The 21,213-nt window shown below is 48.2% G+C and overlaps 1 protein-coding gene across 3 annotated transcripts in view; it reads right to left on the bottom strand.

The window, feature by feature from the left end:
- DOCK1 (dedicator of cytokinesis 1) overlaps nt 1-21,213 on the bottom strand; it is a 528,588-nt gene that overhangs the window by 33,485 nt on the left and 473,890 nt on the right. For all 3 annotated transcript variants that reach the window (XM_058698107.1, XM_058698106.1, XM_058698109.1), the window contains 5 exons: nt 8,287-8,376; nt 7,364-7,468; nt 2,729-2,870; nt 2,516-2,594; nt 953-1,037 (listed from right to left, as the gene is read on the bottom strand). In XM_058698107.1, coding sequence (XP_058554090.1) covers nt 953-1,037; nt 2,516-2,594; nt 2,729-2,870; nt 7,364-7,468; nt 8,287-8,376 — 501 coding nt within the window. The remainder of the gene's footprint in view (nt 1-952; nt 1,038-2,515; nt 2,595-2,728; nt 2,871-7,363; nt 7,469-8,286; nt 8,377-21,213) is intronic.

Genomic DNA, 21,213 nt, shown 5'->3' with positions numbered 1-21,213 from the left:
CAGGCAACTTTGCTGGAAGGGTTCCAAACTTCTCTCCAGGCCAGCAGCGGGGTGTAAGTGACCTTTCACCTTCTGTACCCCTCCTGACTGCAGGCAGGGGGACGTGGCTCCCAGCAGTGCCACCGGTCCCCCACCGAGGGTCCCCGTGGCCAATGCCTCCCTGTCTAGGGATTTCCAGAGGAGGCTTGCAGGGCAGAAGGAGGGAGAAATGTTAACGTTTAAAAAAACTGTGCTTTATCTCAAAGAATTGATTTCTTCTTTGCAAATGGAATCCATTCAACCAGCTGTAGGCGCATTTTTTAAAAGGCTGCAAAAATCTGTGCTAACATTTCCGTGACTAATGCAGGGGACAGACATTTGGCAGCGTGTGATTGGTTGTCACAACTAGGGAGGTGCCACCAGCATCGATCAGGTAGAGGGTCAGGGATGCTGTGGCCCCGTCACAGAGAATTACCCGCCCATGACTCGGGTGTCCGGGCGCACCTGTTACCTTGTGCTTCAGGGAAATTCAGGCGTTGGACAGCGAGCATCTGGGTCTCTGCCCTGCTCACCTCTGACTGCTTGTCATCTGCAAACAGCTGCATAAAGGGCTCGGCCCCTCCGTGTGCCTGTTTGTATCAGAGGCACCACCAGCAGGGTGTTCCCGGCCCCGGGGGCCCAGACAAGACAACTCAGAGAAGTCCAGGAGGGAACAAGTGTGCCCGGGGCGCAAGAAGTGGGACCACAGCACTTGCCCTTTCTGATAACTTGGAAGGCCGTGGCCACATCCTTCGTGAGATGTTCATCATTTCACTACATTTGAAGGGGTTAGGGTTTGGTTTTGGGATTTCTGCACCCAGGCCACAAAGCCTCTAACGCTGCACCGTGCTTGCCTTTGAGGCCCGTTCTCCACCGGCAGTTTTGCGGGCGGCGGGATGAGTTCTTTGGGGTTTTTTTGGTTGTTGTTTCTTACCGCAAATTCATTGTCTGGGTTTTTCTCTCCCTTGCGGATCGGCCGAGAATATTCAAATCGCTGGACCTCGTTCACCCTGTAAAAACTGTAGAGAGACAGATAGATCGTTAGACATTTAACCCCCAAAAGCGGCTGATCTGCTTTCAGACGTGGGGTCTGGCCTGGCGACAGGTCACTGCATCCCTTAAAATATCCCCAACCTTGACCCGGAGCGATGGCTGTGGCTTTCTCTCCCCGCCAGGCTTGGAAGAGAGATGTTGGCGGGTGGAAAAATTACCCTGAGGTTTTGCCTCTTCCCTGTCCCTGGAAACCTTCCGGGGAGAAAAGATGCTGAGTAAGAGACGGGCACACACAGAGAAGAGGGGAAGCAAGGAGGGTGGAAACAGGCCTGAGCTCCCCGCTCTTGGGTTTCCTACTTCAACATCTTAATTCATAATTTATCACTTTCATATAGTGAATCCACAATTAGTTATTAATAAGTTATTAAAAAATTTTAAAGTATGTGTTTATTATTTCTAAAAAGGCCTTGTGTACCTGGATTTCAGGTCTACAGAAGGCAGGGCCTACAAGCAGCGACACATGAATGCATGGTACAGGGGTGCACCTTCTGTCCCTGGGGAGGGGGAGGCTTCCACACGTATACGAGAGCCCGACTTACTCGTCCCCTGCACTGAAAGGCAGGTGGCCTCCCCACATCACAGGGAAGCAGCTAAGCATAAGCTGCCGTTCACTATTTGCTCCAATGCCTCTTGCTGAGACAGACTGTGGCAAACCTCAAAATGTGTGCCTTGTGGGAGCAATCGTTCATCAATACAGAACCCTGGCTGCCTTTCCATTATGGCTAACAAGAGGTTAAAGAGAGGAGAGTGAATTCTGAGGAAGAACACAACCCACCAGACTTCAGGATACGAAAGAAACAGATTCGAAGCACCATCAGGCCGTTGAAGAGGTTAATTTCTTAACCAGAACATGCATCACATAGAAAAGAAAATCCTTAATATCAAAGAAACATCTAAAGCAGAGTGTTTCGACAGCATTGCTAAGTCGGGTGCAGTACAACGGAGAGGCACAAAACCTCAGATTTGGGTAGCCGACTAATGAGTCTAAAAATTTGCCTTATGATCCCATGTTATACAATCGTGGTGGTGCAGGGGTAAAGGGGTTCTGCACCCAAAAAAAGCGAATGTCCCAATCCCTTTTCCTGTCACACCGCGTGCAAACAGTCCGGCCCTCCCCACGCACGGGGACTCAGAGGTACTGGGTGTGGGGCTGGGTGGGTCACACGGAGACCAGAGTGCCCCCTCCGCCCTCCCAAGTTTTCCCGGCCTCCCCACATCAGGAAAGGAATAGTTCTGGTACCCTCCGGCAACACATTACTAACTTTTTCCCTCACTGTTTTGATGCTCAAAATAATTTGCTTCTCTTGCTCTTCAAAGTAAACAGAGCATCTGGAAAGCTCACCAAAGCTTAAAATCCATCCTTTTGAGGGGGAAATTCTTAGTAAGAGATCTGTGCACAGTCTTTCATCATCCGTATGTTGGGCAGGAGGAATGGGACGCTCACCTTACGATCTGCTCTGACACAGGCCGGTGAAATTTCGGGGGCAGGTCGAGTTTGGGCTTTACGGTGAAGCACTGAATGTCTAAGGGTGAAGAGGGTTAAGGATCACAAGGCAGCATGGACATCAGGCATGACAATGCCCCCAAGTACACCCAACCACCCAGGCGCACGGCGCTGAGATCGCATCCTGTCCCGCGGGGTTGTCTTAAAGGATACATTGGCCAGGCGAGTTTTTGATGTCGTCGCCTGGGGGAGATGTCGTCTTCATTTTCTCTGCATTGGGGAACTGAGTTAAGAGGCGAGCTTCAAAATCTTCCCTGCGTTCGTACTCCTTCCCTCGGTAAATGAAAACTTTCCCCTGGAAACAGTGACATTCATTAAATAACACCACGGGGGAAGGTCAGGACAAGTTCACACACAAATGCACTGGTTTTCAAAATCTGCTTGAGAGTTTTCTTTAAAAAGCCATTGAATTGAAAAACAGCTTGTAATTACACTGGCCTTATTAATCAAGAACACACAAACAGGAGCCACATAAGTTAATAGTGTTTACGAAGCACTGAACACATTACCAAAGTCGGCGGGTGGATTTCAGCCTTAACAGTGACAATCAACTAAAATAACCACCAAGAACCAAGTGAGCAATCAGGGCCCACCCTCTAGTGGGCATGAGGTGGCGAGAGAGGGTAAAAGCACCAGGGCAAGGGCATCACGGTGTCCTAATTAAATAGCTTTCATCCTGCCGAGAGGAATTTAAGAGAGCGTGAGATTGAGGTGCGGCCTCAGAGCCTGAGCACGATGCTCCCAGCTGTCTCCTAGAGGACACAGCCAAGCGACCAGCAGAACCACAGGGAAAGGGGTCTAGAACAAAGTAGGGAGGTGTGAGGACCGCGGCCTCCCCAGTGGGGAGAGACCGGAGGCCGATGGGAGGACTGCCCTCACTGCCCCTTCAGTGCTGTACCAACAATTACCCAGTGATGAATGACAGGTTCAGCATCAGAGTTCTCCTTCTAAAGACTGGCTTTTGGGGGCGTCCGGGTGGCTCAGTCAATTAAGCATCCGGCTTTAGCTCAGGTCATGAACTTGGGGTTCGTGAGTTTGAGCCCCGCGTTGGGCTCGGTGCTGACAGCTCAGAGCCTGGAGCCTGCTTTGGATTCTGTGACTCCCTCTCTCTCTCTCTCCCTCCTTCACTTGCACTATATCTCTCTCTGTCTCAAAAATAAATAAAGATTAAAAAAAAAAAAAACCTGGCTACTGTCCATCTCAAATGACACGTTGTCACCTCCATAAATTCCAAGCTGGAGAGTCCCTCTGGGGGTGGTGTTAGATGGCGGGGTGACCTCGGGGGTGGGTGTTAGGCCGGTGAGCCTTCTTCCTTACGCAGGCTGCCTTGTTGAGGCCATTTCTGTCCAGGTGTGACACAGTCACTCAGTAAACATACCTCTAAGGGATTTTCGGATTCTAAGATGTAAAAGTTCTGTGAACCTTCACAGATTCAACAGTGTCTTCTGAGCGTCAACTGAGTCATAGAAAGGTGGCAATGGGCGATGCGACACTACCATTGACTGTGGGGCCTACACCCCCGGCCCCCCAACATCCTGCCTCACCCCTAGGGCTGTCTGACCCTAAAGGAAGATGGCAACAAGGAAAAGGCGCCAAGGGACCGAAGAAACAGGAGGTTGGGGGCTGATGCTTTTCCTCACAGGATCTGTCGGCTGGGCAAGAGGCCCAGCCTGGCTGGTCATGAGTCAGGTGCAGCCCTGGTACCCGTCCTGACCCAGGCTGGCCAGGTGCCAGAGCGGAGGAAAGGCAGAAAGCCCACAGAATAGCACCCCACGGAATATTCTTACGCTTACCTCCTAGAGACTGAGTTCGAAGTCAAACTAAAATTTGTCTAATTAATGAATTTTCAAAAGATAAAGAGAGATCCTATGGTACTCAATTTCTTTCCTTCCCTAGTCCCGACTTATTCTGGGTCCCCATAAATCACTAAAGAAGGAACAGTTTAAGAATTGAATATTTTTTTCACTTTGTGCTTAGGTATGTCTTAAAGTACCCATTATAGAAGAAAAATGTTCTCTTTCTCTAAAAAAATAATGTCAAGCAGAAACCAAAGTAATATGTAGCCTTAATTAGAAATATAAATACACAGTGTGGGCATCTTTTAAAGCTATATAAAGCCAAACATTTCAGAAATTCAGGAAGATTTAATGTATTAACAGGCCACTACAAAACTCGCATGAATTTATTATGCTTTACACTAGAAGAAAGACATAATAATAAAATGTATATAAAGACTTTAATAGAAAAACACTAGTGAGTTATAGATGAAAGCACTACTAACATTTTCTAGAAATGTCAATTATTTTGCATTCTGAAGCAGTCCCTTCAAACATGAAAACAAGGGGGAAATGTATATGTAGTCAAAGATATTTATTCCTTGGAAGAACCATAAATATTAACATGAAAGCAAACAAACAACCAAAAAGGCAAACCCAAAAGCCAACGAGACTAATTCTTAAAGAAAAACAAAGCAAAAGGGACAGTTAGTTCCTCAGGGGCATTAAACAGCCAAACATTTTCCCTGAGTTTTTGTAACCGCTAATGTCATTGTCAGATTGACCCCTGCCAGGGGATCTGTGAAGCATAATAAATATACTGCTATAGTCCTGCGGAATTATTCAGGTGTGGCGGAGAAGTCAGTTCAATATTAATCATGCCCGTTAAACTCTTTATTCACACTTTGCATTTTGTCCTTTTGACAGGGGAGATGACCCAGTGCGGTCCCCGGAGCACACACATCGTGTGTGCCCTCCCAGCCCACTTACACGCCAGGCATCCATTGGCTCAGGGACCGCAAAGGGCCCGCCCTGCCCACCGGCACGTCAGGAAGCCAGGGAAGAGGCATGGTGAGTAGTGGGAAGTCACAGCACTGTCCTCAGAGGGCCACACACACTGTTAACACCTCAGCACAGCCATGATTTAGGCTCGATCTCTCTCTTAGAGACACATACATGGGGTCACACATACAGATTTATACACCTTAATGAAAGCCTTTAACAACATCAACTCCAAGCTCATAATATTCTTCAGCTTGGTTTTTTATTTACATATAGTCAATTTCAGGGGCCCCTGGGTGGCTTAGTTGGTTAAGCATCAGACTCTCGGAACTCGGCTCAGGTCATGATCTCATGGTTCATGGGATTGAGCCCCACGTCAGGCTCTGCGCTGACAGCACAAGGCCTGCTTGGGATTCTCTCTCTCTCTCTCTCTCTCTCTCTCTCTCTCTCTCTCAGAATAAATAAACTTCTTAAAAATAAAAATAAAATGTAGTTAACTTCAAAATCCTCCCTAATTTAGGGCTCATAACCAAATGTCCTTTATTCATTCTTTGGGAAGAAGATTTTCTCCAAAATCTGGGTCTCTGGTCAACTGCTGTCCCAGGCATGTGGTGCCACAGCTACACGAGGAAAGCTGAGGTGTCAAGGAAAGAGGACACACCAGCAGGGACAGGGTAGGGACAGATGCCCCAGTCACCCCAGACCTTGAGTGAGTGGACTAATCCACAAGTCACATTCTGAAGCAGACCAGACCTGGGAGGCTCACTTGTTGATGTCATATCAACAATGACAGGTCCTCATCAAGTAAGTCCTTCCTGCTGGTGGCGGCATGAAGGGACGTCAGGAACGTCTGTGCAGTCAGAACCACCAGGGTCAAAGAAACACAGCTCCGGGACTAGGAAAATCTCCTTCCTGGATCTAACTGCCCCACACAGCTATGCTCTAGACAAGAGATCCCGCTTTCCCCAAACCAGAGGAATCACCTGTGGTCTCCCAGAATAAGAGAAAACCATGTGCCTTCAAAAAATTTCTCAAGAAATGACAGGAAATCATGGCCCATTGGTCAATGGTATCCAAGAGAAACTTTAAACAATTCTACTAGTAGGTCAAGCAGCATTTAATTACACAATTTCTCCTTTGGCCTCATGAGTGCTAAGAAATGGGCATCTGGCTGACGATCACAGTATTTCTTCAATCCCGTGTCAAACAGCACATGCCTATCAAAGGAATGGAAGGTGATTCAGAGTCCCCAGCAATGTGGCCGGAAAAATCCCCTTACAATTTCTCACATAATTAAAAATACACATGTTCACGGCAGTATGATTCACCATAGCCGAAACAACCCAAACGTCCATTGAAGGACGAATGGATCAACAAAACTGTGGTATATCTATACAACGGAATACTCGGCCATAAAAAGAAGTGACATTCAGATCCATGCTCCGACATGGATAAACCGTGAAGACAGTATGTCAAGGGAAAAAGGTCAGACACGAGAGGGCAAAGAGTGTATGATTTCACTTTATGAGGTACCTAGAAAAGGCAAATTCATAGAGACAGGAAGCAGAACGGTGCTGCCAGGGGCTGAGAGGTGAGGGAACGTGGAGTCACTGTTGTCCTGGGTACAGAATTTCAGGATGGAAAGATGAAAAAGTTCCAGAGATGGATGATGGCACAACGATGTGAATGTGCTTAGTGCCACTGAACTGTACCCTTAAAATTGGTTAAGGTGGCAAATTTTATGTCACCTGTATTTTACCACAATTTAAAAAACACACCTAAATCTCTGAAGGAGAGTTCTGTTTAGGGAAGTTCAGATGGAAAGCTTATATGCAACCAAAATAAATGTTATCAGCCCTTCTCTCACACCCTAAGCTAAGCGCAGAGCTGTTAAGAGTACAGAGTCAGACTGCGACCCACGGATGCAAAGTCCAAATCGTTCCTCAGAATGGGAAGGGGCTCTCTGCCCAGGCAGCAATCTTGGCTTCGATTAAACAGAATCAAAATTTACCCGAAGGAATGTGGGGAATCCTTGTCCGTAGTAGCCAACAGCGAAATAGTCAGGCTTAGGTCTTATCACTTTGACGATGTTTTCATAAAACTGAGCCTGTTTTTTCTGAAAGGAAGAAAGAACATTTCAGGTTTGAATAGTGCATTTGAGCATTTGTTCTTCTAGAATCTTCCAGTGGGCTCTACAAGCTTTGGCAATTCCAGTTGGGTGGGAGGGTGACGATGAGGGAGGTGCCACGCACCCGGTGCATCTGGATACCTCGGCGCACGGCTTGGACAGAATTTGTCCCTCACCCCCAGTGTTGAGCAGGGAATCTGCCCAAAAGAGCGAAACTCAGTAACCAGTATGATTTATCTGTGTTCTCAAAAACCAAAGAGGTGCCACAGAAATGGTTTTCCTACTGATTAAGTGGCTGGTATTTAGTATTTTAAAAACTGGTATCAGTTAGATACTGGGCCACATTAAAGAGGAATTTAAAAGGGCAGAATTCTGGTCTAAATTAATGATAAATATTATATATGCCATCATAAAGTAGATCTGCTGAATACAAACAGTGTCTGTAGCAGGAGAAAGGTCTGGGTTACTCTCCCTTCACCCACCTACCTTGTAGACGGGGTCAGTTTTAAACCAGCAGAGGTTCTCAGAGACTCTGGGGCCACCAAGAGCTCTGTACATGTGGGGTCAGCGGTTGTTTACAGCTTTAGTCTGGTTACCAAAGCTCAGTTGGGAATAAACGTGAGTGCTCGTGAGCCAGAATCGGTCAGCAAATACATCAAGACTCTCATCCTGGACAAAATGGAGGACCATGGCCAAGCCCACAGAAGGCCTGAGGGGAATCCCAACGTCAAAACGGGAAGGGAAATCCCAGAAAAACAAGTGTGGATTGCCTGTGTTTACTTAACTAGAAAGAAAAGAAGACCTACCAGCAATTCGCTGAGTTGTTCGTAATCAAACATCTCGTTTTCATACTGTTCAGCAAGTTCCTTACCCAGAGCAATGGCCTCCTCCCACATCTGTGAAGAAAAAGAAAGAGAAACTCAAACCTGAATCATGCAGTCAAGGAATGAAATAGTAATACAACTGTTCATAAGAAAACAATTTGGAAATACGCTTGCTGAATATGAAAACACTACAAGAATAACGTGGGAAAAATACAAATATTTTCTAGAGGCTCATGACCAGATGTCAGTTGACTAAACTTGTCCACTACTGGCTCATCAGTCACGCCTCTGCCCAGGGTCAAAGCAGTCTGCTGGCCGGTTCTGGCCTGCTCCATCTACTTCCCACTGCCAGGGAAGGCCTCTGATGCCGATCCATCGGAGCGGCCGGTTAGCCGGGGGTAGGAACCACGGGGCTACGAGAGGCTACAGGGAGCCTGGTTTTGCGATTTTCCCAAATCATCCCATTGAATAAACACAACAGTGGACTGTCAGTAAGAACAGGATATCTTTCAATGCTAAATTAAAGCTTGCAACAAGCTGCTTTACGTGTGCAAATACTGTTGAGGCTTTAAAGCCTGCCATCATTTTGCAAGGGGGAACTTTCTGTGGTAGTAGTTTGAAAGTAGGTTTTCAATCAAGTAACTGACTTATTAGAAGGCTGATAGACTTTGGCGTATGTGGAATAATTAATGGATACATATACTAAGACCTGAATTTCCCTTCTTTTTCTTGGGAAAAATAAAGTGGTGGACTTGAGAAGAATATGTTGCATATGGAGGAACCACCTCCTCCAGGAAGCCTTTCTGGACGCCAACTCTCCGTGTGCTCCCACGATGACCCAGGATCCTCTGACTTCCAACCTGGTGGTAATGTACTGAAACAGGAGTGCTTCTCTGTCATTCCTCCTTAGAGACCACAGGCCCCTTGAGGGCAGGAACTGAGCATTATTAAAACCTCTGGACCACAGCTGAAGGCCTACTGAAGAATGTTTACTAGAAGAACTGAAGATTATTGATTTAGAATCGGGAAAGCACCACACCAGTCCACATAACGTTTCCCCAGCCAGGAAACGCCCACTTCTTGATGGCTACCATTCCCACAAGATGGTGGCCGCTAAAGTCAGGACAAGGGATTCTGAGCTTGCTGTCTGTCCAGCAAGTCCCTTGCCTCATTGGGTGGGTACTTCATCATACCCATTTTGCAGATAAGAAAGTTGGGGGTCAGATAGGTCAGTAACTGGCCCAAGGGCACAGAGAGGTGTTCTTGGCCCAACCTGATCTTTTTCTAAAACTCTTGCTTTTCATGAATGTATTAGTTTGGGTTGCTATAATAAAATGCCATTGATGGGGTGGCTTAAACAACAGACATTTATTTCTCACTGTTCTAGAAGCGTGAAGTTCAGGATCAAGGTGCAGGCAGATTCAGTTCTTGGTGAGGGCCTTCCTCCTGACTTGTAGAACACCAACTTTCTCACTATGTGCTCACAGAGCTTTGAGAGAGGGCTCTCTTCCTCTTCTCAGAAGAGCAGTGACTCCCATCATGGGGGCCACCCCTACGTATGACCTGATAGAAACATAACTACCTCCCAAAGGCCTCATCTCCAAAGACAATCACGCGGTGGTCCAAAGTAAGAGTTCGGTGGGGTCAGGGAGGAAACACAAACATTCAGCCCATAACAATGACCATGTGCTAGCACTTCCGGCTTCTCTCACTCCCTCCTGCTCGGATGGGTTTAAAAGGATACTTTGGGGCACCTGGGGACCCCAGTAGGTGAAGCATCTGGCTCTCGATTTCACCTTAGGTCACGATCTTACAGTTCAGGAGTCGAAATCCCATGTCAGGCTTTGTGCTAACAGCACAGAACCTGCTTGGGATTCTCTCTCCCTTGGTCTCTCTGCCCCTCCCCCACTGAGTGTGCGCACTCTCTCTCTCTCAACACAAATAAATAAATAAATAAATAAATAAATAAATAAATAAATCAACTTTATAGATAGATAAAAACTAGACTAGTCATTAATTCCAGGTTCCCACTGAGAACACAAGTGACTAGCTCCCATACTGGGCACACCCCCATCCCTGAACACCCATCTGCCGGTTGGTCTTTGCTTCTTCTGAGTAGAATGACCCCATCGAGGGCCTTACTTATTACTGAACAGCCCAACAGACTTAAAATACTCTTTATAGCTACTACTTAAATAAACCATCTGCTATTTTTTATGAGAAAAAAAGCTATTCTGGAATGAGAGTTATACTTTAACAATTTGAAAGACAGCGCCCAGGAAAGAGAGAAAGTGGCCAAGATGCCCTTCCTGGGTCCACACACTGTTCCCTTCCCAGAGCTGCCACTGTCTCCATCCCGCTGGCGCTTTCAGAGATGCCTTGCATTCTGGGATTATTTTAATCTCCTGTTCCAGATCCTCCTCGGGTCCTCTGCTGGGGCCCAAGCTCACATTTCTAGGAAGGGAAAACCCCTCTCGCACTTTCAATGTCTTTTTTAAGCTCCAGTAACCAATTCCTCCCTTAGAGTATTTCCATTTCAAAGAAAACTTTAACTTGTGATTCTTGGTCACAGGATTTTTCTTTAGTTTTCTGCAAACACACACTCTATTAGCTGCCTAGAATGTTAGGGCGCCTAATTCATTACTGAGTAAAAGCTTAATCTGTTTTTATCCTAAATGACAGAGGAGATGCTTTAGATACATATCGAAAGTAATTGTTTTTAAAAGAAATGTAAGTCTTGAATAAATACCTTATCCGACTCACCCTTGAAGTGACATAGTTGTGTTTTCTATCAGATTTTCTATGAATACACATTCCCTCCTCTTCCCCCAGTGTCTTAAAGGATTCTGCATTAGGGAGATTTAGATCTACTTTTAATTGGATAGGGCTCTAAGGAGTGTGGGCAATTCATATTTCTGATGAGAACACTTTGGAAGATATTTCAGTACCAGAGAGAAGATAGATTCAATGCGATCGAGATTTAGATTACCTCTGTGAAAGATTGGCTTTAACTCGTGGGTTTGAACTTCTGCCTTAGCTCCTGCACTAGGCTATGAAGTTTCCCACAGCCCTGAATGAGAAAGCATCAGATCCACACACACCTTTGTTTTCTGATTTGAAATCCTTAGTCCACTTTATTGCATCCTTGAAATCGCTAGTTACTTGCCGCTCGGAGAACACTCTTTCCTCTGTCCCTTTTCTTCAGATGGTCTTAGCTACACTCTCTTGAGATGATAACCTTTTCTCTACCATTCTGAACCTCCCAGTAACCAGGAAGTACCATTTCTTCAAGTTTCATGGATACAAACTTTTTCTTTTTTTTTCCTTCTGGTGAAACTCCTTCCTTCGCTCCATGACAACAGTGGCTGTGGAAAACAGATCAGCTATTGATTTCCTATGGAGAACCGCACAGTTGACCCACAGGACGACAAGACTGACCTCACTGGGCACGGGAGCCATGGTGGATGACAGGGTAGACGCCAGCCAGGATGACTGTCCCTTACTATTAATTCAGGCTGGCGATGACTCACCAGCACAGCGTGGACAACTCTGGTTGAATCCACTTAGTAGCTGTAAGTGACTCACTGGTGAAGATGTTTTATGGAATGCTTGAGTCTCAGTTATTCTTCCAAAATTCAGCTGTTTTTCCAGGCAATCGTTGGGGGAAGAGTCATATTCAACTGCATCTGAATTTCCAGTGTCCCACATAGGTCATGGACGTTTGAATGGTTGAGGATATGCAATGGTAGGGAAGAATCCAGAACACTGGTCGAGATCCCTCTGCACACAGACGTGTGAGGTCTAGCTTTAGGTCTTGTCCAGTAAGCGAGGCCAGGAGCCTGTGAGTGACAGTCTCGTTCTAGTCCCTCTAGGATGAAGGATGGGAGTCCCCAGGGAAGATGCGTGTCACGAGAAGGGCCATGGTGACTCGAGGTCTGTGGCTCAGCTGAAAGAATAGAGACCCTTGTAGACACCCACCCTCTCTCCAGGCCTCTTGCTCTTTCTTGAGCCAAGCTCCATCCTTGGTCCTCCTGGTGTTCTCAACCTGCGTCAGCTAGATCAAAGGATCCACCTTTTTGCAAAGACATTTCTCAGAGAGAGCGAGCGAGTCAGACCCCCCTCTCGCAGCCCAGCAGGTGCACTGTCTCTGTGGTCTGTGGCACAGGGCCGCCCGATCTGGCAGGAACAATGCTGTCTTCTCCTTGCACGTGCAGGCACAAGGCGGAGTTGGCATCTAGAAAGCCGGTCAGATGGGGCAGGAAGCCAATGGGAACTGGGACTTAGGGAGGGTGTAGGAGGCCTTTATGAAAAGGTTCATAAAGGATTTATCAACAATAAGCCCTCCCCTCTGGTGCGGTCAAGTACTCAAGGAATCACTGCCCATCTAAGTCCCGTTCACTAATATGGCTTGTTTCTCCCTACAGAAACTCTTTGCCTGTCAAAACAGAAAACTATTTGCTCAGCTTTTAATGCCCCGGAAGGAAACATACAAAACGCAGAGGTTTTGCATTTTTTCTTCAGGCCAGGACATCTGCAGTTCTGCGAGACTCTGAAAAGCCTAAATCAGGCTGCAGGGAAGGGATTGTGCTCCTTGATTCTGTAGGTAATGATTGGGCATCTACAACGGGAGGAGGGAGAACGGGGGAGAGGAACAAAAGTGAGTACAGATAGCTCTTTGAGGAATCCTGTAGACAGGAGGAGACTGACGGGCAGTCAGAACAAGAGAACTTCTTTTAAAGACGGGGGAAATAGGGTGTGGCTGTAGATGGAGGTGTATTAGTCAATAGCGAGCAAGGCGCTGACACGACACGGGCGGGACAGACGGGCTGGCCTGGCGTCCTGGGATGGGCAGGGAGGTCTGGGGCACAGGGTAGGAATGTGGAGAGTCCATCCCTCGGAGGAGGGAAGCAGAATCTATGGGCGCAGACACAGACCCGTGGATGAGGGTAGGCCAGGGATGTGTGGAGGTCAAAGGGGCATCACACTGCCCGGGTAACCGCTAGCTGGAAAGTCAACTCCTTTGAAAAAGAACTGATGCATGACGGGAACCCCATCACTCAGAACCACTTTAACTGCCTTGCAGGAAATAGAACCTCCCTGGACTTAGCAGAGGCGTCTCTTCCAATGTTCCAGCCACGTGAGGACGCTGATCCTCGCCCTGTCCCCAGGCGGCTCAGCTGTGCTGGGTGCCCCGGCTCCGCCTGGCATTTGCTCTTCTGACCCTGACCCATTTAATGGAGGCAGCGTGGGATCAGCTGACTTCACGTCTCCGGAAGTGCCACCACCCTTTCCTGATCCCTGCTGCCGGTGACCTTGCCCCAGGCCTCCAGTTCACAGGCCACCTCCCAGTGGGTCTCCGTCCCCTCTGCCCCCAACCAAGTAGCCAGAATTACCCTCTGAAAAGGGGAAAACGAATCACTGTTGCCTCTTTGCGTGAAATCTCTCTGGCTCCTTGTGCTTCATGGAGTAAATCAAATCTTCAGGGGACGTGCAAGGCCACGGGTAAACTGGATCTCCAGTTCTCTACATCCGCGTGTCTCAGGATCCCTCACCCCCCACCCCGCAGACATACTTCTTGACTTCCTCAGGAAAGCGAGATGGCCTCAGGAGCCGTGGCCTTGGCCCTTACCTGTGCTGCTCCCATTCTTTGCAATTCCTGCCCTTCCCAGCCATTGCCAGGCAAACTTTATCTTATTCTTCAGGAGCCAGTCGAAATGCCACCTCCTCCATGAAGCCTGCCCACTCTCCCTAGAAGTAATCAGTCCCATACCTGTTAGACAGGTAGACCCAGCATCCACCAAAGTGTCAGACCAGAGGAAGGTTTTGTGATTTACCTGTTTGCACATGACCCCCCGGGGCTCGACGGGGATGCCTGGAGACTGGCCTCTAATTCAGGGGCGCCCCTGGCACCAGTAAGGCCTGGCAGTGGGAGTACTTGTTAGGGGTCCTGCAGAGAGTGGGGAGTAGTGTTGTTATGGACTCTAAACATTGAATTTGCTCATGCCTTGATAAAACATGATTTTTTTTTTTTTTATATAGGAGCAAATCATTATTAACATGATCTCTTTGAACATGTTAGCAGGTCAAATCTTTTCTAACCGAATAGATTCTGGCAAACTTCAGGATTTTCAAAACTGTGGAAATGCTGAGCGTAATCCAGGAGGAGGGCGTCGTTACGTGCCCGTCCTCGCAATTCCTCTTAATAACCCTGTGCTTTAAAAGGGAAACTAAGAGGATGAAAACATGTCACCCCACATCCTCAGAGAAGAAATCCAGCCACTTCACCGAATGCAGAAACTGACTCCCCAAATCCTTATTTTTAGTTCACGGGAAGACGCGAGATGCCTCATTTTCGACTTGGGCGCAAGGCAAAGTGCGAACTTCGTCAAGGTGAGGTTATTTTAAGGGAAAAGGAAGCCAGGCTCCGGGTGGAAACAGTCACAGAGCTTCACGCAGCACATGGGCTCACAGTCACGATCCCCATTGATCGGGACTGCCAGGCTGCCTCTTGGTTTCGGAGGTGGCTGAACGCTGGTTAATGTGGACTCTCTCTCGCTCGCTCCGACTACATTTTCTTGATAGCAGGGCTTCTATTTCTGACTCATCATCCATAGAGAAGCCTGGTAATTTTCAGTGAAGTACTTGGATTAAGGGCTTTATTGAAAATTACTAGGCCTCAAGCAAACACAATAAGACAGACAATACAGAGCATGTTCAGGAAAGAACGCCCGTCTGCAGGGATAAAGCCCGACAGAAGGCTTTCAGGGGGACGCTCAAACGGGCGGTAAAAACAGAATGGAAAAGGAGCTAGGAGTGGTTATTAGCCTGGGAAGGAAGAACCGTAAAAGAATGAACAGGGAAACAGATGGAAATGACGTCTTATGGAGAGAAAGAAAAAGATGAAAAGTCCAAGAGCCTGGCTGAAAGACGTTCAAAAACTTTTGAAGACGATAGAAAAGCAAAAATAGAATGACTTCGTGTGGAAGAAATAGAGAAAGATAACCGTACAGAATTCAAAAGCCGAAGTGTCCAATATAAAGCAGCAGAAAATCCATTCAGCACTGCAGCTTTTGGAGCACAAAGACAGAGAAACTTTTAATACACTCTGACCCCAGTCCCTTGTCCTCCACTGTCCCTGCGGCCTCGGGGACGCTTTCCACGGGCGGCCGCTCCTTTACTGCCTGCCGAGGTCTACCTTGGATTCTGTAAGTCCCTATGTCCCTTAGGAAGCCGGATACATTTACAGCAGTGCAAAGGAGCTCTAGAACGTGTAAAGTTTCCACATATTAAGGACATAACGAAGATTTCCTTACGGACACAGGGACACAGCCACATGGTGACAGCCTGTATTGATGGAGCTTTAACTGAGTCATACTTTTGCCAGACTGAGGTCCTGTTTAGCACCCATTTTAGAATCTCGTGATCCCCAGCCTTCAAATTCAACTATGGCGTGAAGTCCCCCTGCCTGAATATATATTTTTAAACCAAAACTGTCCCCCTTAAAAGGAATTAAATTTAAAATCAAACCAAATTCTTGTGACTTAAATGCTCCTGTGCTGCGGGAGTGTGAGCAGCAAAGCACATGGAGTTTGGGGTGCAACCCGGGTCAGCTGTTAAATCCGAGCCTGTGGCCCAAACGAGGTGCCCTCCCAGTGTGGTTGTCCTGCTCGCTCCCTGGATGAGCCCCGGCAATCGTCCTGACCGAGGACTGTCATTTCTAAAAGACGCACAGAGTCCAGGAAGGAAAAGCCGGTCCAGGTGTTGGAAGACTGTCTTTGTCTGATCTATAGCCTCTGCAGCGAACGCGGTACTGAAACAGGGTTAGCGCCAGGCTCGGGAAAGGAGCCGGTGGAAAACACCCCTCCCCTGAAACCCACGCACTGCAGAAATGATGCCACAGATCTGCCCCTTGAGACCTGTAAGGGGCTCACAGTCTGGGTCAGGAACCAAGACCCCACAGAGGAGACAAATGTGCCCAACGGAAGGTACTTTGTGGAACGTCTCAGTGACGGTGGCCTTTTGCTCAAGCGCTGGCCAGAAGGCTCTCCATTCCATAAAAGATGAATCAAAATATGGCAGGGGTGACAGTGGGGGAGGGGGAGGCGGTGCAAGGGTAGGGGCAGGGGTGTGTGGGGACTCCTGGCACTTTGCATTCGTTTTTGTTGTGAATCTGAAACTGCTCTAAAAAATAAAGTTTACTAAAACAAATTTTTGCCTGAGTGTTCAGTCTGTAGCACCAGTCTCCCTCGGAGGCACACGAGCATCCGACACAGCCTGCCCGGCCCGGCCTCCAAGTAGCTTGAGCTAAAGCAGGGCCTGGTGACTGCCGTGGTCCCTGGACCAGCTGCCTTGTCACTACTGGAAGCTGTTTAGAAACACAGAGTCTCAGGCCCCACCCAAGACCTACTGAATCAGAATCTGCATTTTAACAAGACCCCCAGTTTTCTTAGGGAGGCCTGAGAAGCATGAAATACTCAAAGTAGGGAGATACAGGATACATACAAATAGTTCCAAGGCCAGGGCAGAGAGTGCCAGGGGAAGGGTGGGGAGGCACCTTCCTGGATGGCTGGGGTGGGGAGGCTCCAAGGTGAAGAGAACAATAGGGGCGGGGGTGCCCTTCCACACCCAGGGAAGACCGTGGGAAGTCCAAATGGTTGGGAATCCAGGAGCATGTTCTAAAAAATAAGGCAGGATATTGTGGGTAGAGAGAAGAGTGCTACAAGGGTGGGGGGCTCCTGCCAGCGAAAAGCCTGGATCTACCTGTGGAGGGTGTGGTGGGGGCCCCAGAGGTTTGGGCACCTTTGAAGTGATTCAAGCAATGATACTATGGCCACTTTGTTAGAAAGTAGAGTGGTGACTGAGGGAGGGAGCAGAGTCGCAGGGATGGGTGTGGGGGGCCCCCGGAAGAGGCTGAGTGATCCAGCCAGGACCAGAAGCCCCGGAAGATGGAGCTTATGAGGAAGGGACCACTCAGTGGACTGGCTCGAGCAGCGGCCCTTCTACCCAAGGACCTGACTTGTTCAGCAGTGCCTCAGGGAGGATCCCAGCCAAGCCAGTGCAGACACTGGCTAGTTTGTCAGGGGTTCTCATTCCTGAAGGCACTTAGATATACAAACCACAGTGAGAAAACCTGATTCATCCTTAAGGGCTTGGGAAGCCAATAATGAGATTATGATGGATTTTGGTCAAAGCACAAAAGAAAACAACATACCTGAGGGGCATGAGTCTAAATTTTAATAATAAAGTAAGATAAAATAAAGTAAAATAAAGTAAGATAAAATAAAAACTGCATCTTGCTCCAACAAAGCTATATGTTGCTTTTCTTGATTTAGATTTATTCCTACCTTCTTTGTTCCTGTCTCTTTCCTAATCCTCTCGAACATTTGCCTTGTGTGTATTTCCTTCAGAGAATCCTGTGCCATAAAGGAGCCCCTACCTCACCTATCCCTCCAAATTCCCTAATGTAAATACCTACCATACTCTTTTTTAAAATGTATTTATTTTTGAGAGAGAAAGCGTGAGTGGGGAAGTGGCAGAGAGGAAGAGGGAGGGAGAGAGAGAATCCCAAGCAGGCTGACAGTGTGGAGCCCAACGCAGGGCTTGAACTCATGAACCACGAGATCATGACCTGAGCCAAAGTTGGATGCTTAGCTGACTGAGCCAGCCAGGTGCCCTATAAACTAAACATCCTCTTGAGAGTTTTTTTTTTTCCAAATTTTAGAAATGACACTGGGTCACAAGAAAAAAAAAAATCTAATTTTGAGGCTTGTTATCATGTTTCCCCTTGTCATTCCGACATAAATTCTATTATTTCCTGGCTTTGGTCCCCATGTTCTAATTCTTTTAGATATAGTTTAGTTTTTCAAATATGCACTCAGCGCAAGGAATATATGCCAACAGGCACATAAGCAATACTGGCTGCCTGCGATGGCCCCAAAGGATGTGAGAGTAAAGCTTCCATTCACACCAGCAGATGGATGGATGTGCCTGTGGACAATGCGTTTGTTTGTTTTTTTAATGTTTTATTTATTTTCAAGACAGAGCGTGAGCAGGGGAGGGGCAGAGAGAGAGCGAGACACAGAATCGGAAGCAGGCTCCAGGTTCTGAGCTGCCAGCACAGAGCCCGACGCGGGGCTCGAACTCACAAACCGCGAGATCATGACCTGAGTCAGACGCTCAACCGACTGAGTCACCCAGGCGCCCCTGGACAATGGTCTTCATGCTCAGGGAGGACAAAGTCTTTGGCTCTGATCAGCACTGTCCAGTAGAAATATAATGCAATGTAATTTTAAATTACTAGCAGCCACCTTTTTAAAAACTGGGATTACTTTTACTAATATTTAATATATCTGCAATATTATCATTTCAGCATGTAATCAATAACAAAAAATTAAGTGAGACAGGTGACATTCGTATCGGTTGCTCTGGCTGCCATAACCAAGTACCACGGGCTGGGTACCCTAAACTCATTTATTCCCTCGGAGGCTGGCAGTCTACGATCTGGTCACTGGCTGGATGGTTTGTTTTGAGGCCTCTCTGCGTGGCTCGGAGATGGCCCTCTTCTCACTACGTCCTCATACGGTCCCTACTGTGGGGGTCCTAATCTCTTCTCCCAAGTGCACTAGTCCTCATGTTACCTCGTTTTACCTTAATCACCTCTTTACAGGACTTAGGTCCAAACACAGTCACGTCTGGAGGTACTAGACATTAGGACTTGAAATTCTGAATTTCTGGCAGAAACAGTCCAGCCCACAACGACAGTCTTTACACTAAGTCTGACAAACCCAGCGTGTGCCTTATGCCGACAGCACGTCTCAGCTCGGACTGGCCGCATTTCAAATGCCAGCGACCACACGTCCCTCGTGACTCCAGGACTGGGTCACTCAGGTTATAGTCCCGTCTGCTGCCTGAGTGCTGGCTCCCCTCGTGCCCCTGCCCAGGAGCCCCCCTGCATTGCCTGAGACCCTTGTCAAGCTGCCACTGGCCCCGATCCTTGCCACCCATCACCCAAGAGCCGCCGTGAGATATTTTCCCTCCAAGACGACTGGAATCTGGGAATGGAGATGGAAATGTGTACATTTAGGCCCCCCAAAATCAAGTTTGGCGAACTGTTGCAATGACCGCAGCCCCAATCTTACTCCAGTATATTCAGAAAAGGCCCAGAGGATGTTTCTTCTCAAATACTGCAAATACGCACACCTGGCAGGGCGGCCGGGGTCTCCGTCTTATTTCCTAAAGGAAAGCGATCCTAAATCTGGCACAAAGTGCCCAACTCTGCTGTCTTCTGCTGTGGCCTCCTACCTCCCTCCCTGGCAGCCTGGGCAGATTTCTGGGGTCCCAGCCACGGGAACAGGAGCCCATTTCCTCACGCTGCCCACACCACTCCCAACCCCCGCCCTGACCGAAGGAGGAAACTCAACTATGGAGAAACAGGGATCGGGTCCCAACACCAAGTTCTGTGAGATATCTCTGTCCTCCCGTGTCCCGTTGTGGGGCGCTGTACTATGTAGGGATCTGTGAATATTATCTTTTTGTGAACATACACAGGTAATTTCCACGTGTGTTCAGAGTCCTCCATTCGAACCCCGACTCACTCGTCTACTTAGAAGCCCTCGTAGACGTGGGTACCGCACGTCGGTCTTCCCTCCCAGACACCTCTGTCCACGGAGGTCCGCTGCGGCCCTGGGATCTGCTTCAGCCAATGACATGGGCAGAAACACGGGGGTCATTTCTGGAAAGTGCGTGTAAGGGCCGGGCAGGTGACTCACTGTCCCTTCCTGGCTGCGTTCCTTTGTGGTGGGCCTCTGCCCACCTGCGTCCCGGGAGAGGACCAAGCTCGTGCGGCATGAGTGAAAAATAAACCCGGGTGCTGTACAGTTCCTGGGTCTTCAGGAGGCTGAAATTCCAGCATCTTCCAGCCCATCCTGCCTGACATGGGAGATGAATAATTACTTCCTCCTGTTACCTTTGTCCCGGGAAATGCAGTACTTGTTGATGTCAAAATGACTTTTCTAATTGCCCAGGCACTTCAGATTTCATCTCAGGAACTTTCTCCCTCGCCTGTGCTCATCACGCTCACGTCAGCTACAGACGGATGGGAGGGGGACTTGGTTTTCTTTGAACACTCTTGTGGAAAAGTTACAAATACTCAGAAATGGCTTTTCCATCCTTTTTGCCAGGACAACTCTAACCGCTGCTGTGGAGACGGCCGTCCTAAACTGAGATGAGCAGGTAGACCCGTTCCGACTCCACGTTCACCAACCAGTCACTCTCCCGAAATCCTCTGTGTGTCTCCTCCAGGACACAGGGACAGGTGAGGACGGTCCTTCTGTCCCTTTCCCTTATTGCAGGTAAAACTCTGTCGCTTGAGCATTTTCAAAACGAGCATTTCTTACTCTTGGTGTTTCTGACATTTCGGGCTGGATAGTTCTCTGCCGTGGGACCGTCTGCACATCGCAGGACGTTCCAGAAGCATCCCTGGCCTCCATCCACTGGAGGCCAGAGGCATGCACTCCCTGGGCCATGCCAACCTAAAAATATCTCCTGGGAGTCCCGGGTGAGAACTGCTGTTCCAAACCGAACACATCTTCCCCCCCCGCCGCCATAGGAGGCTGTCTGCCGGAAATGAAAAAGACCTTGTTCTTTGATTTATTATTTATCGGAGGCCACTGTCCTGCGACAGGTAAGCCTTTCTCACTATCGGGAATCGCTCTTAAATGCTGAGTGTTCATTCTTTGTACTGATTTCTTTGTGTCCCCAACGGATGCCCAGCGGGCTACATGTCAGGCACTGTTCTGAGAATCAGGCGCGCTGTAGGAAGAAGTGCGTGTGGCCACCACACTCTGGCACCGACAGCCTACGGAGAGACCTGCTGAGGAAACACACACGCAAGCTGCTCACTGCCAACCA

Source organism: Neofelis nebulosa, chromosome 13, assembly GCF_028018385.1.
Source record: "Neofelis nebulosa isolate mNeoNeb1 chromosome 13, mNeoNeb1.pri, whole genome shotgun sequence".
In the NCBI taxonomy this organism is placed as follows: Eukaryota; Metazoa; Chordata; class Mammalia; order Carnivora; family Felidae; genus Neofelis; species Neofelis nebulosa.
This window is presented reverse-complemented; position numbering and strand designations above follow the sequence as displayed.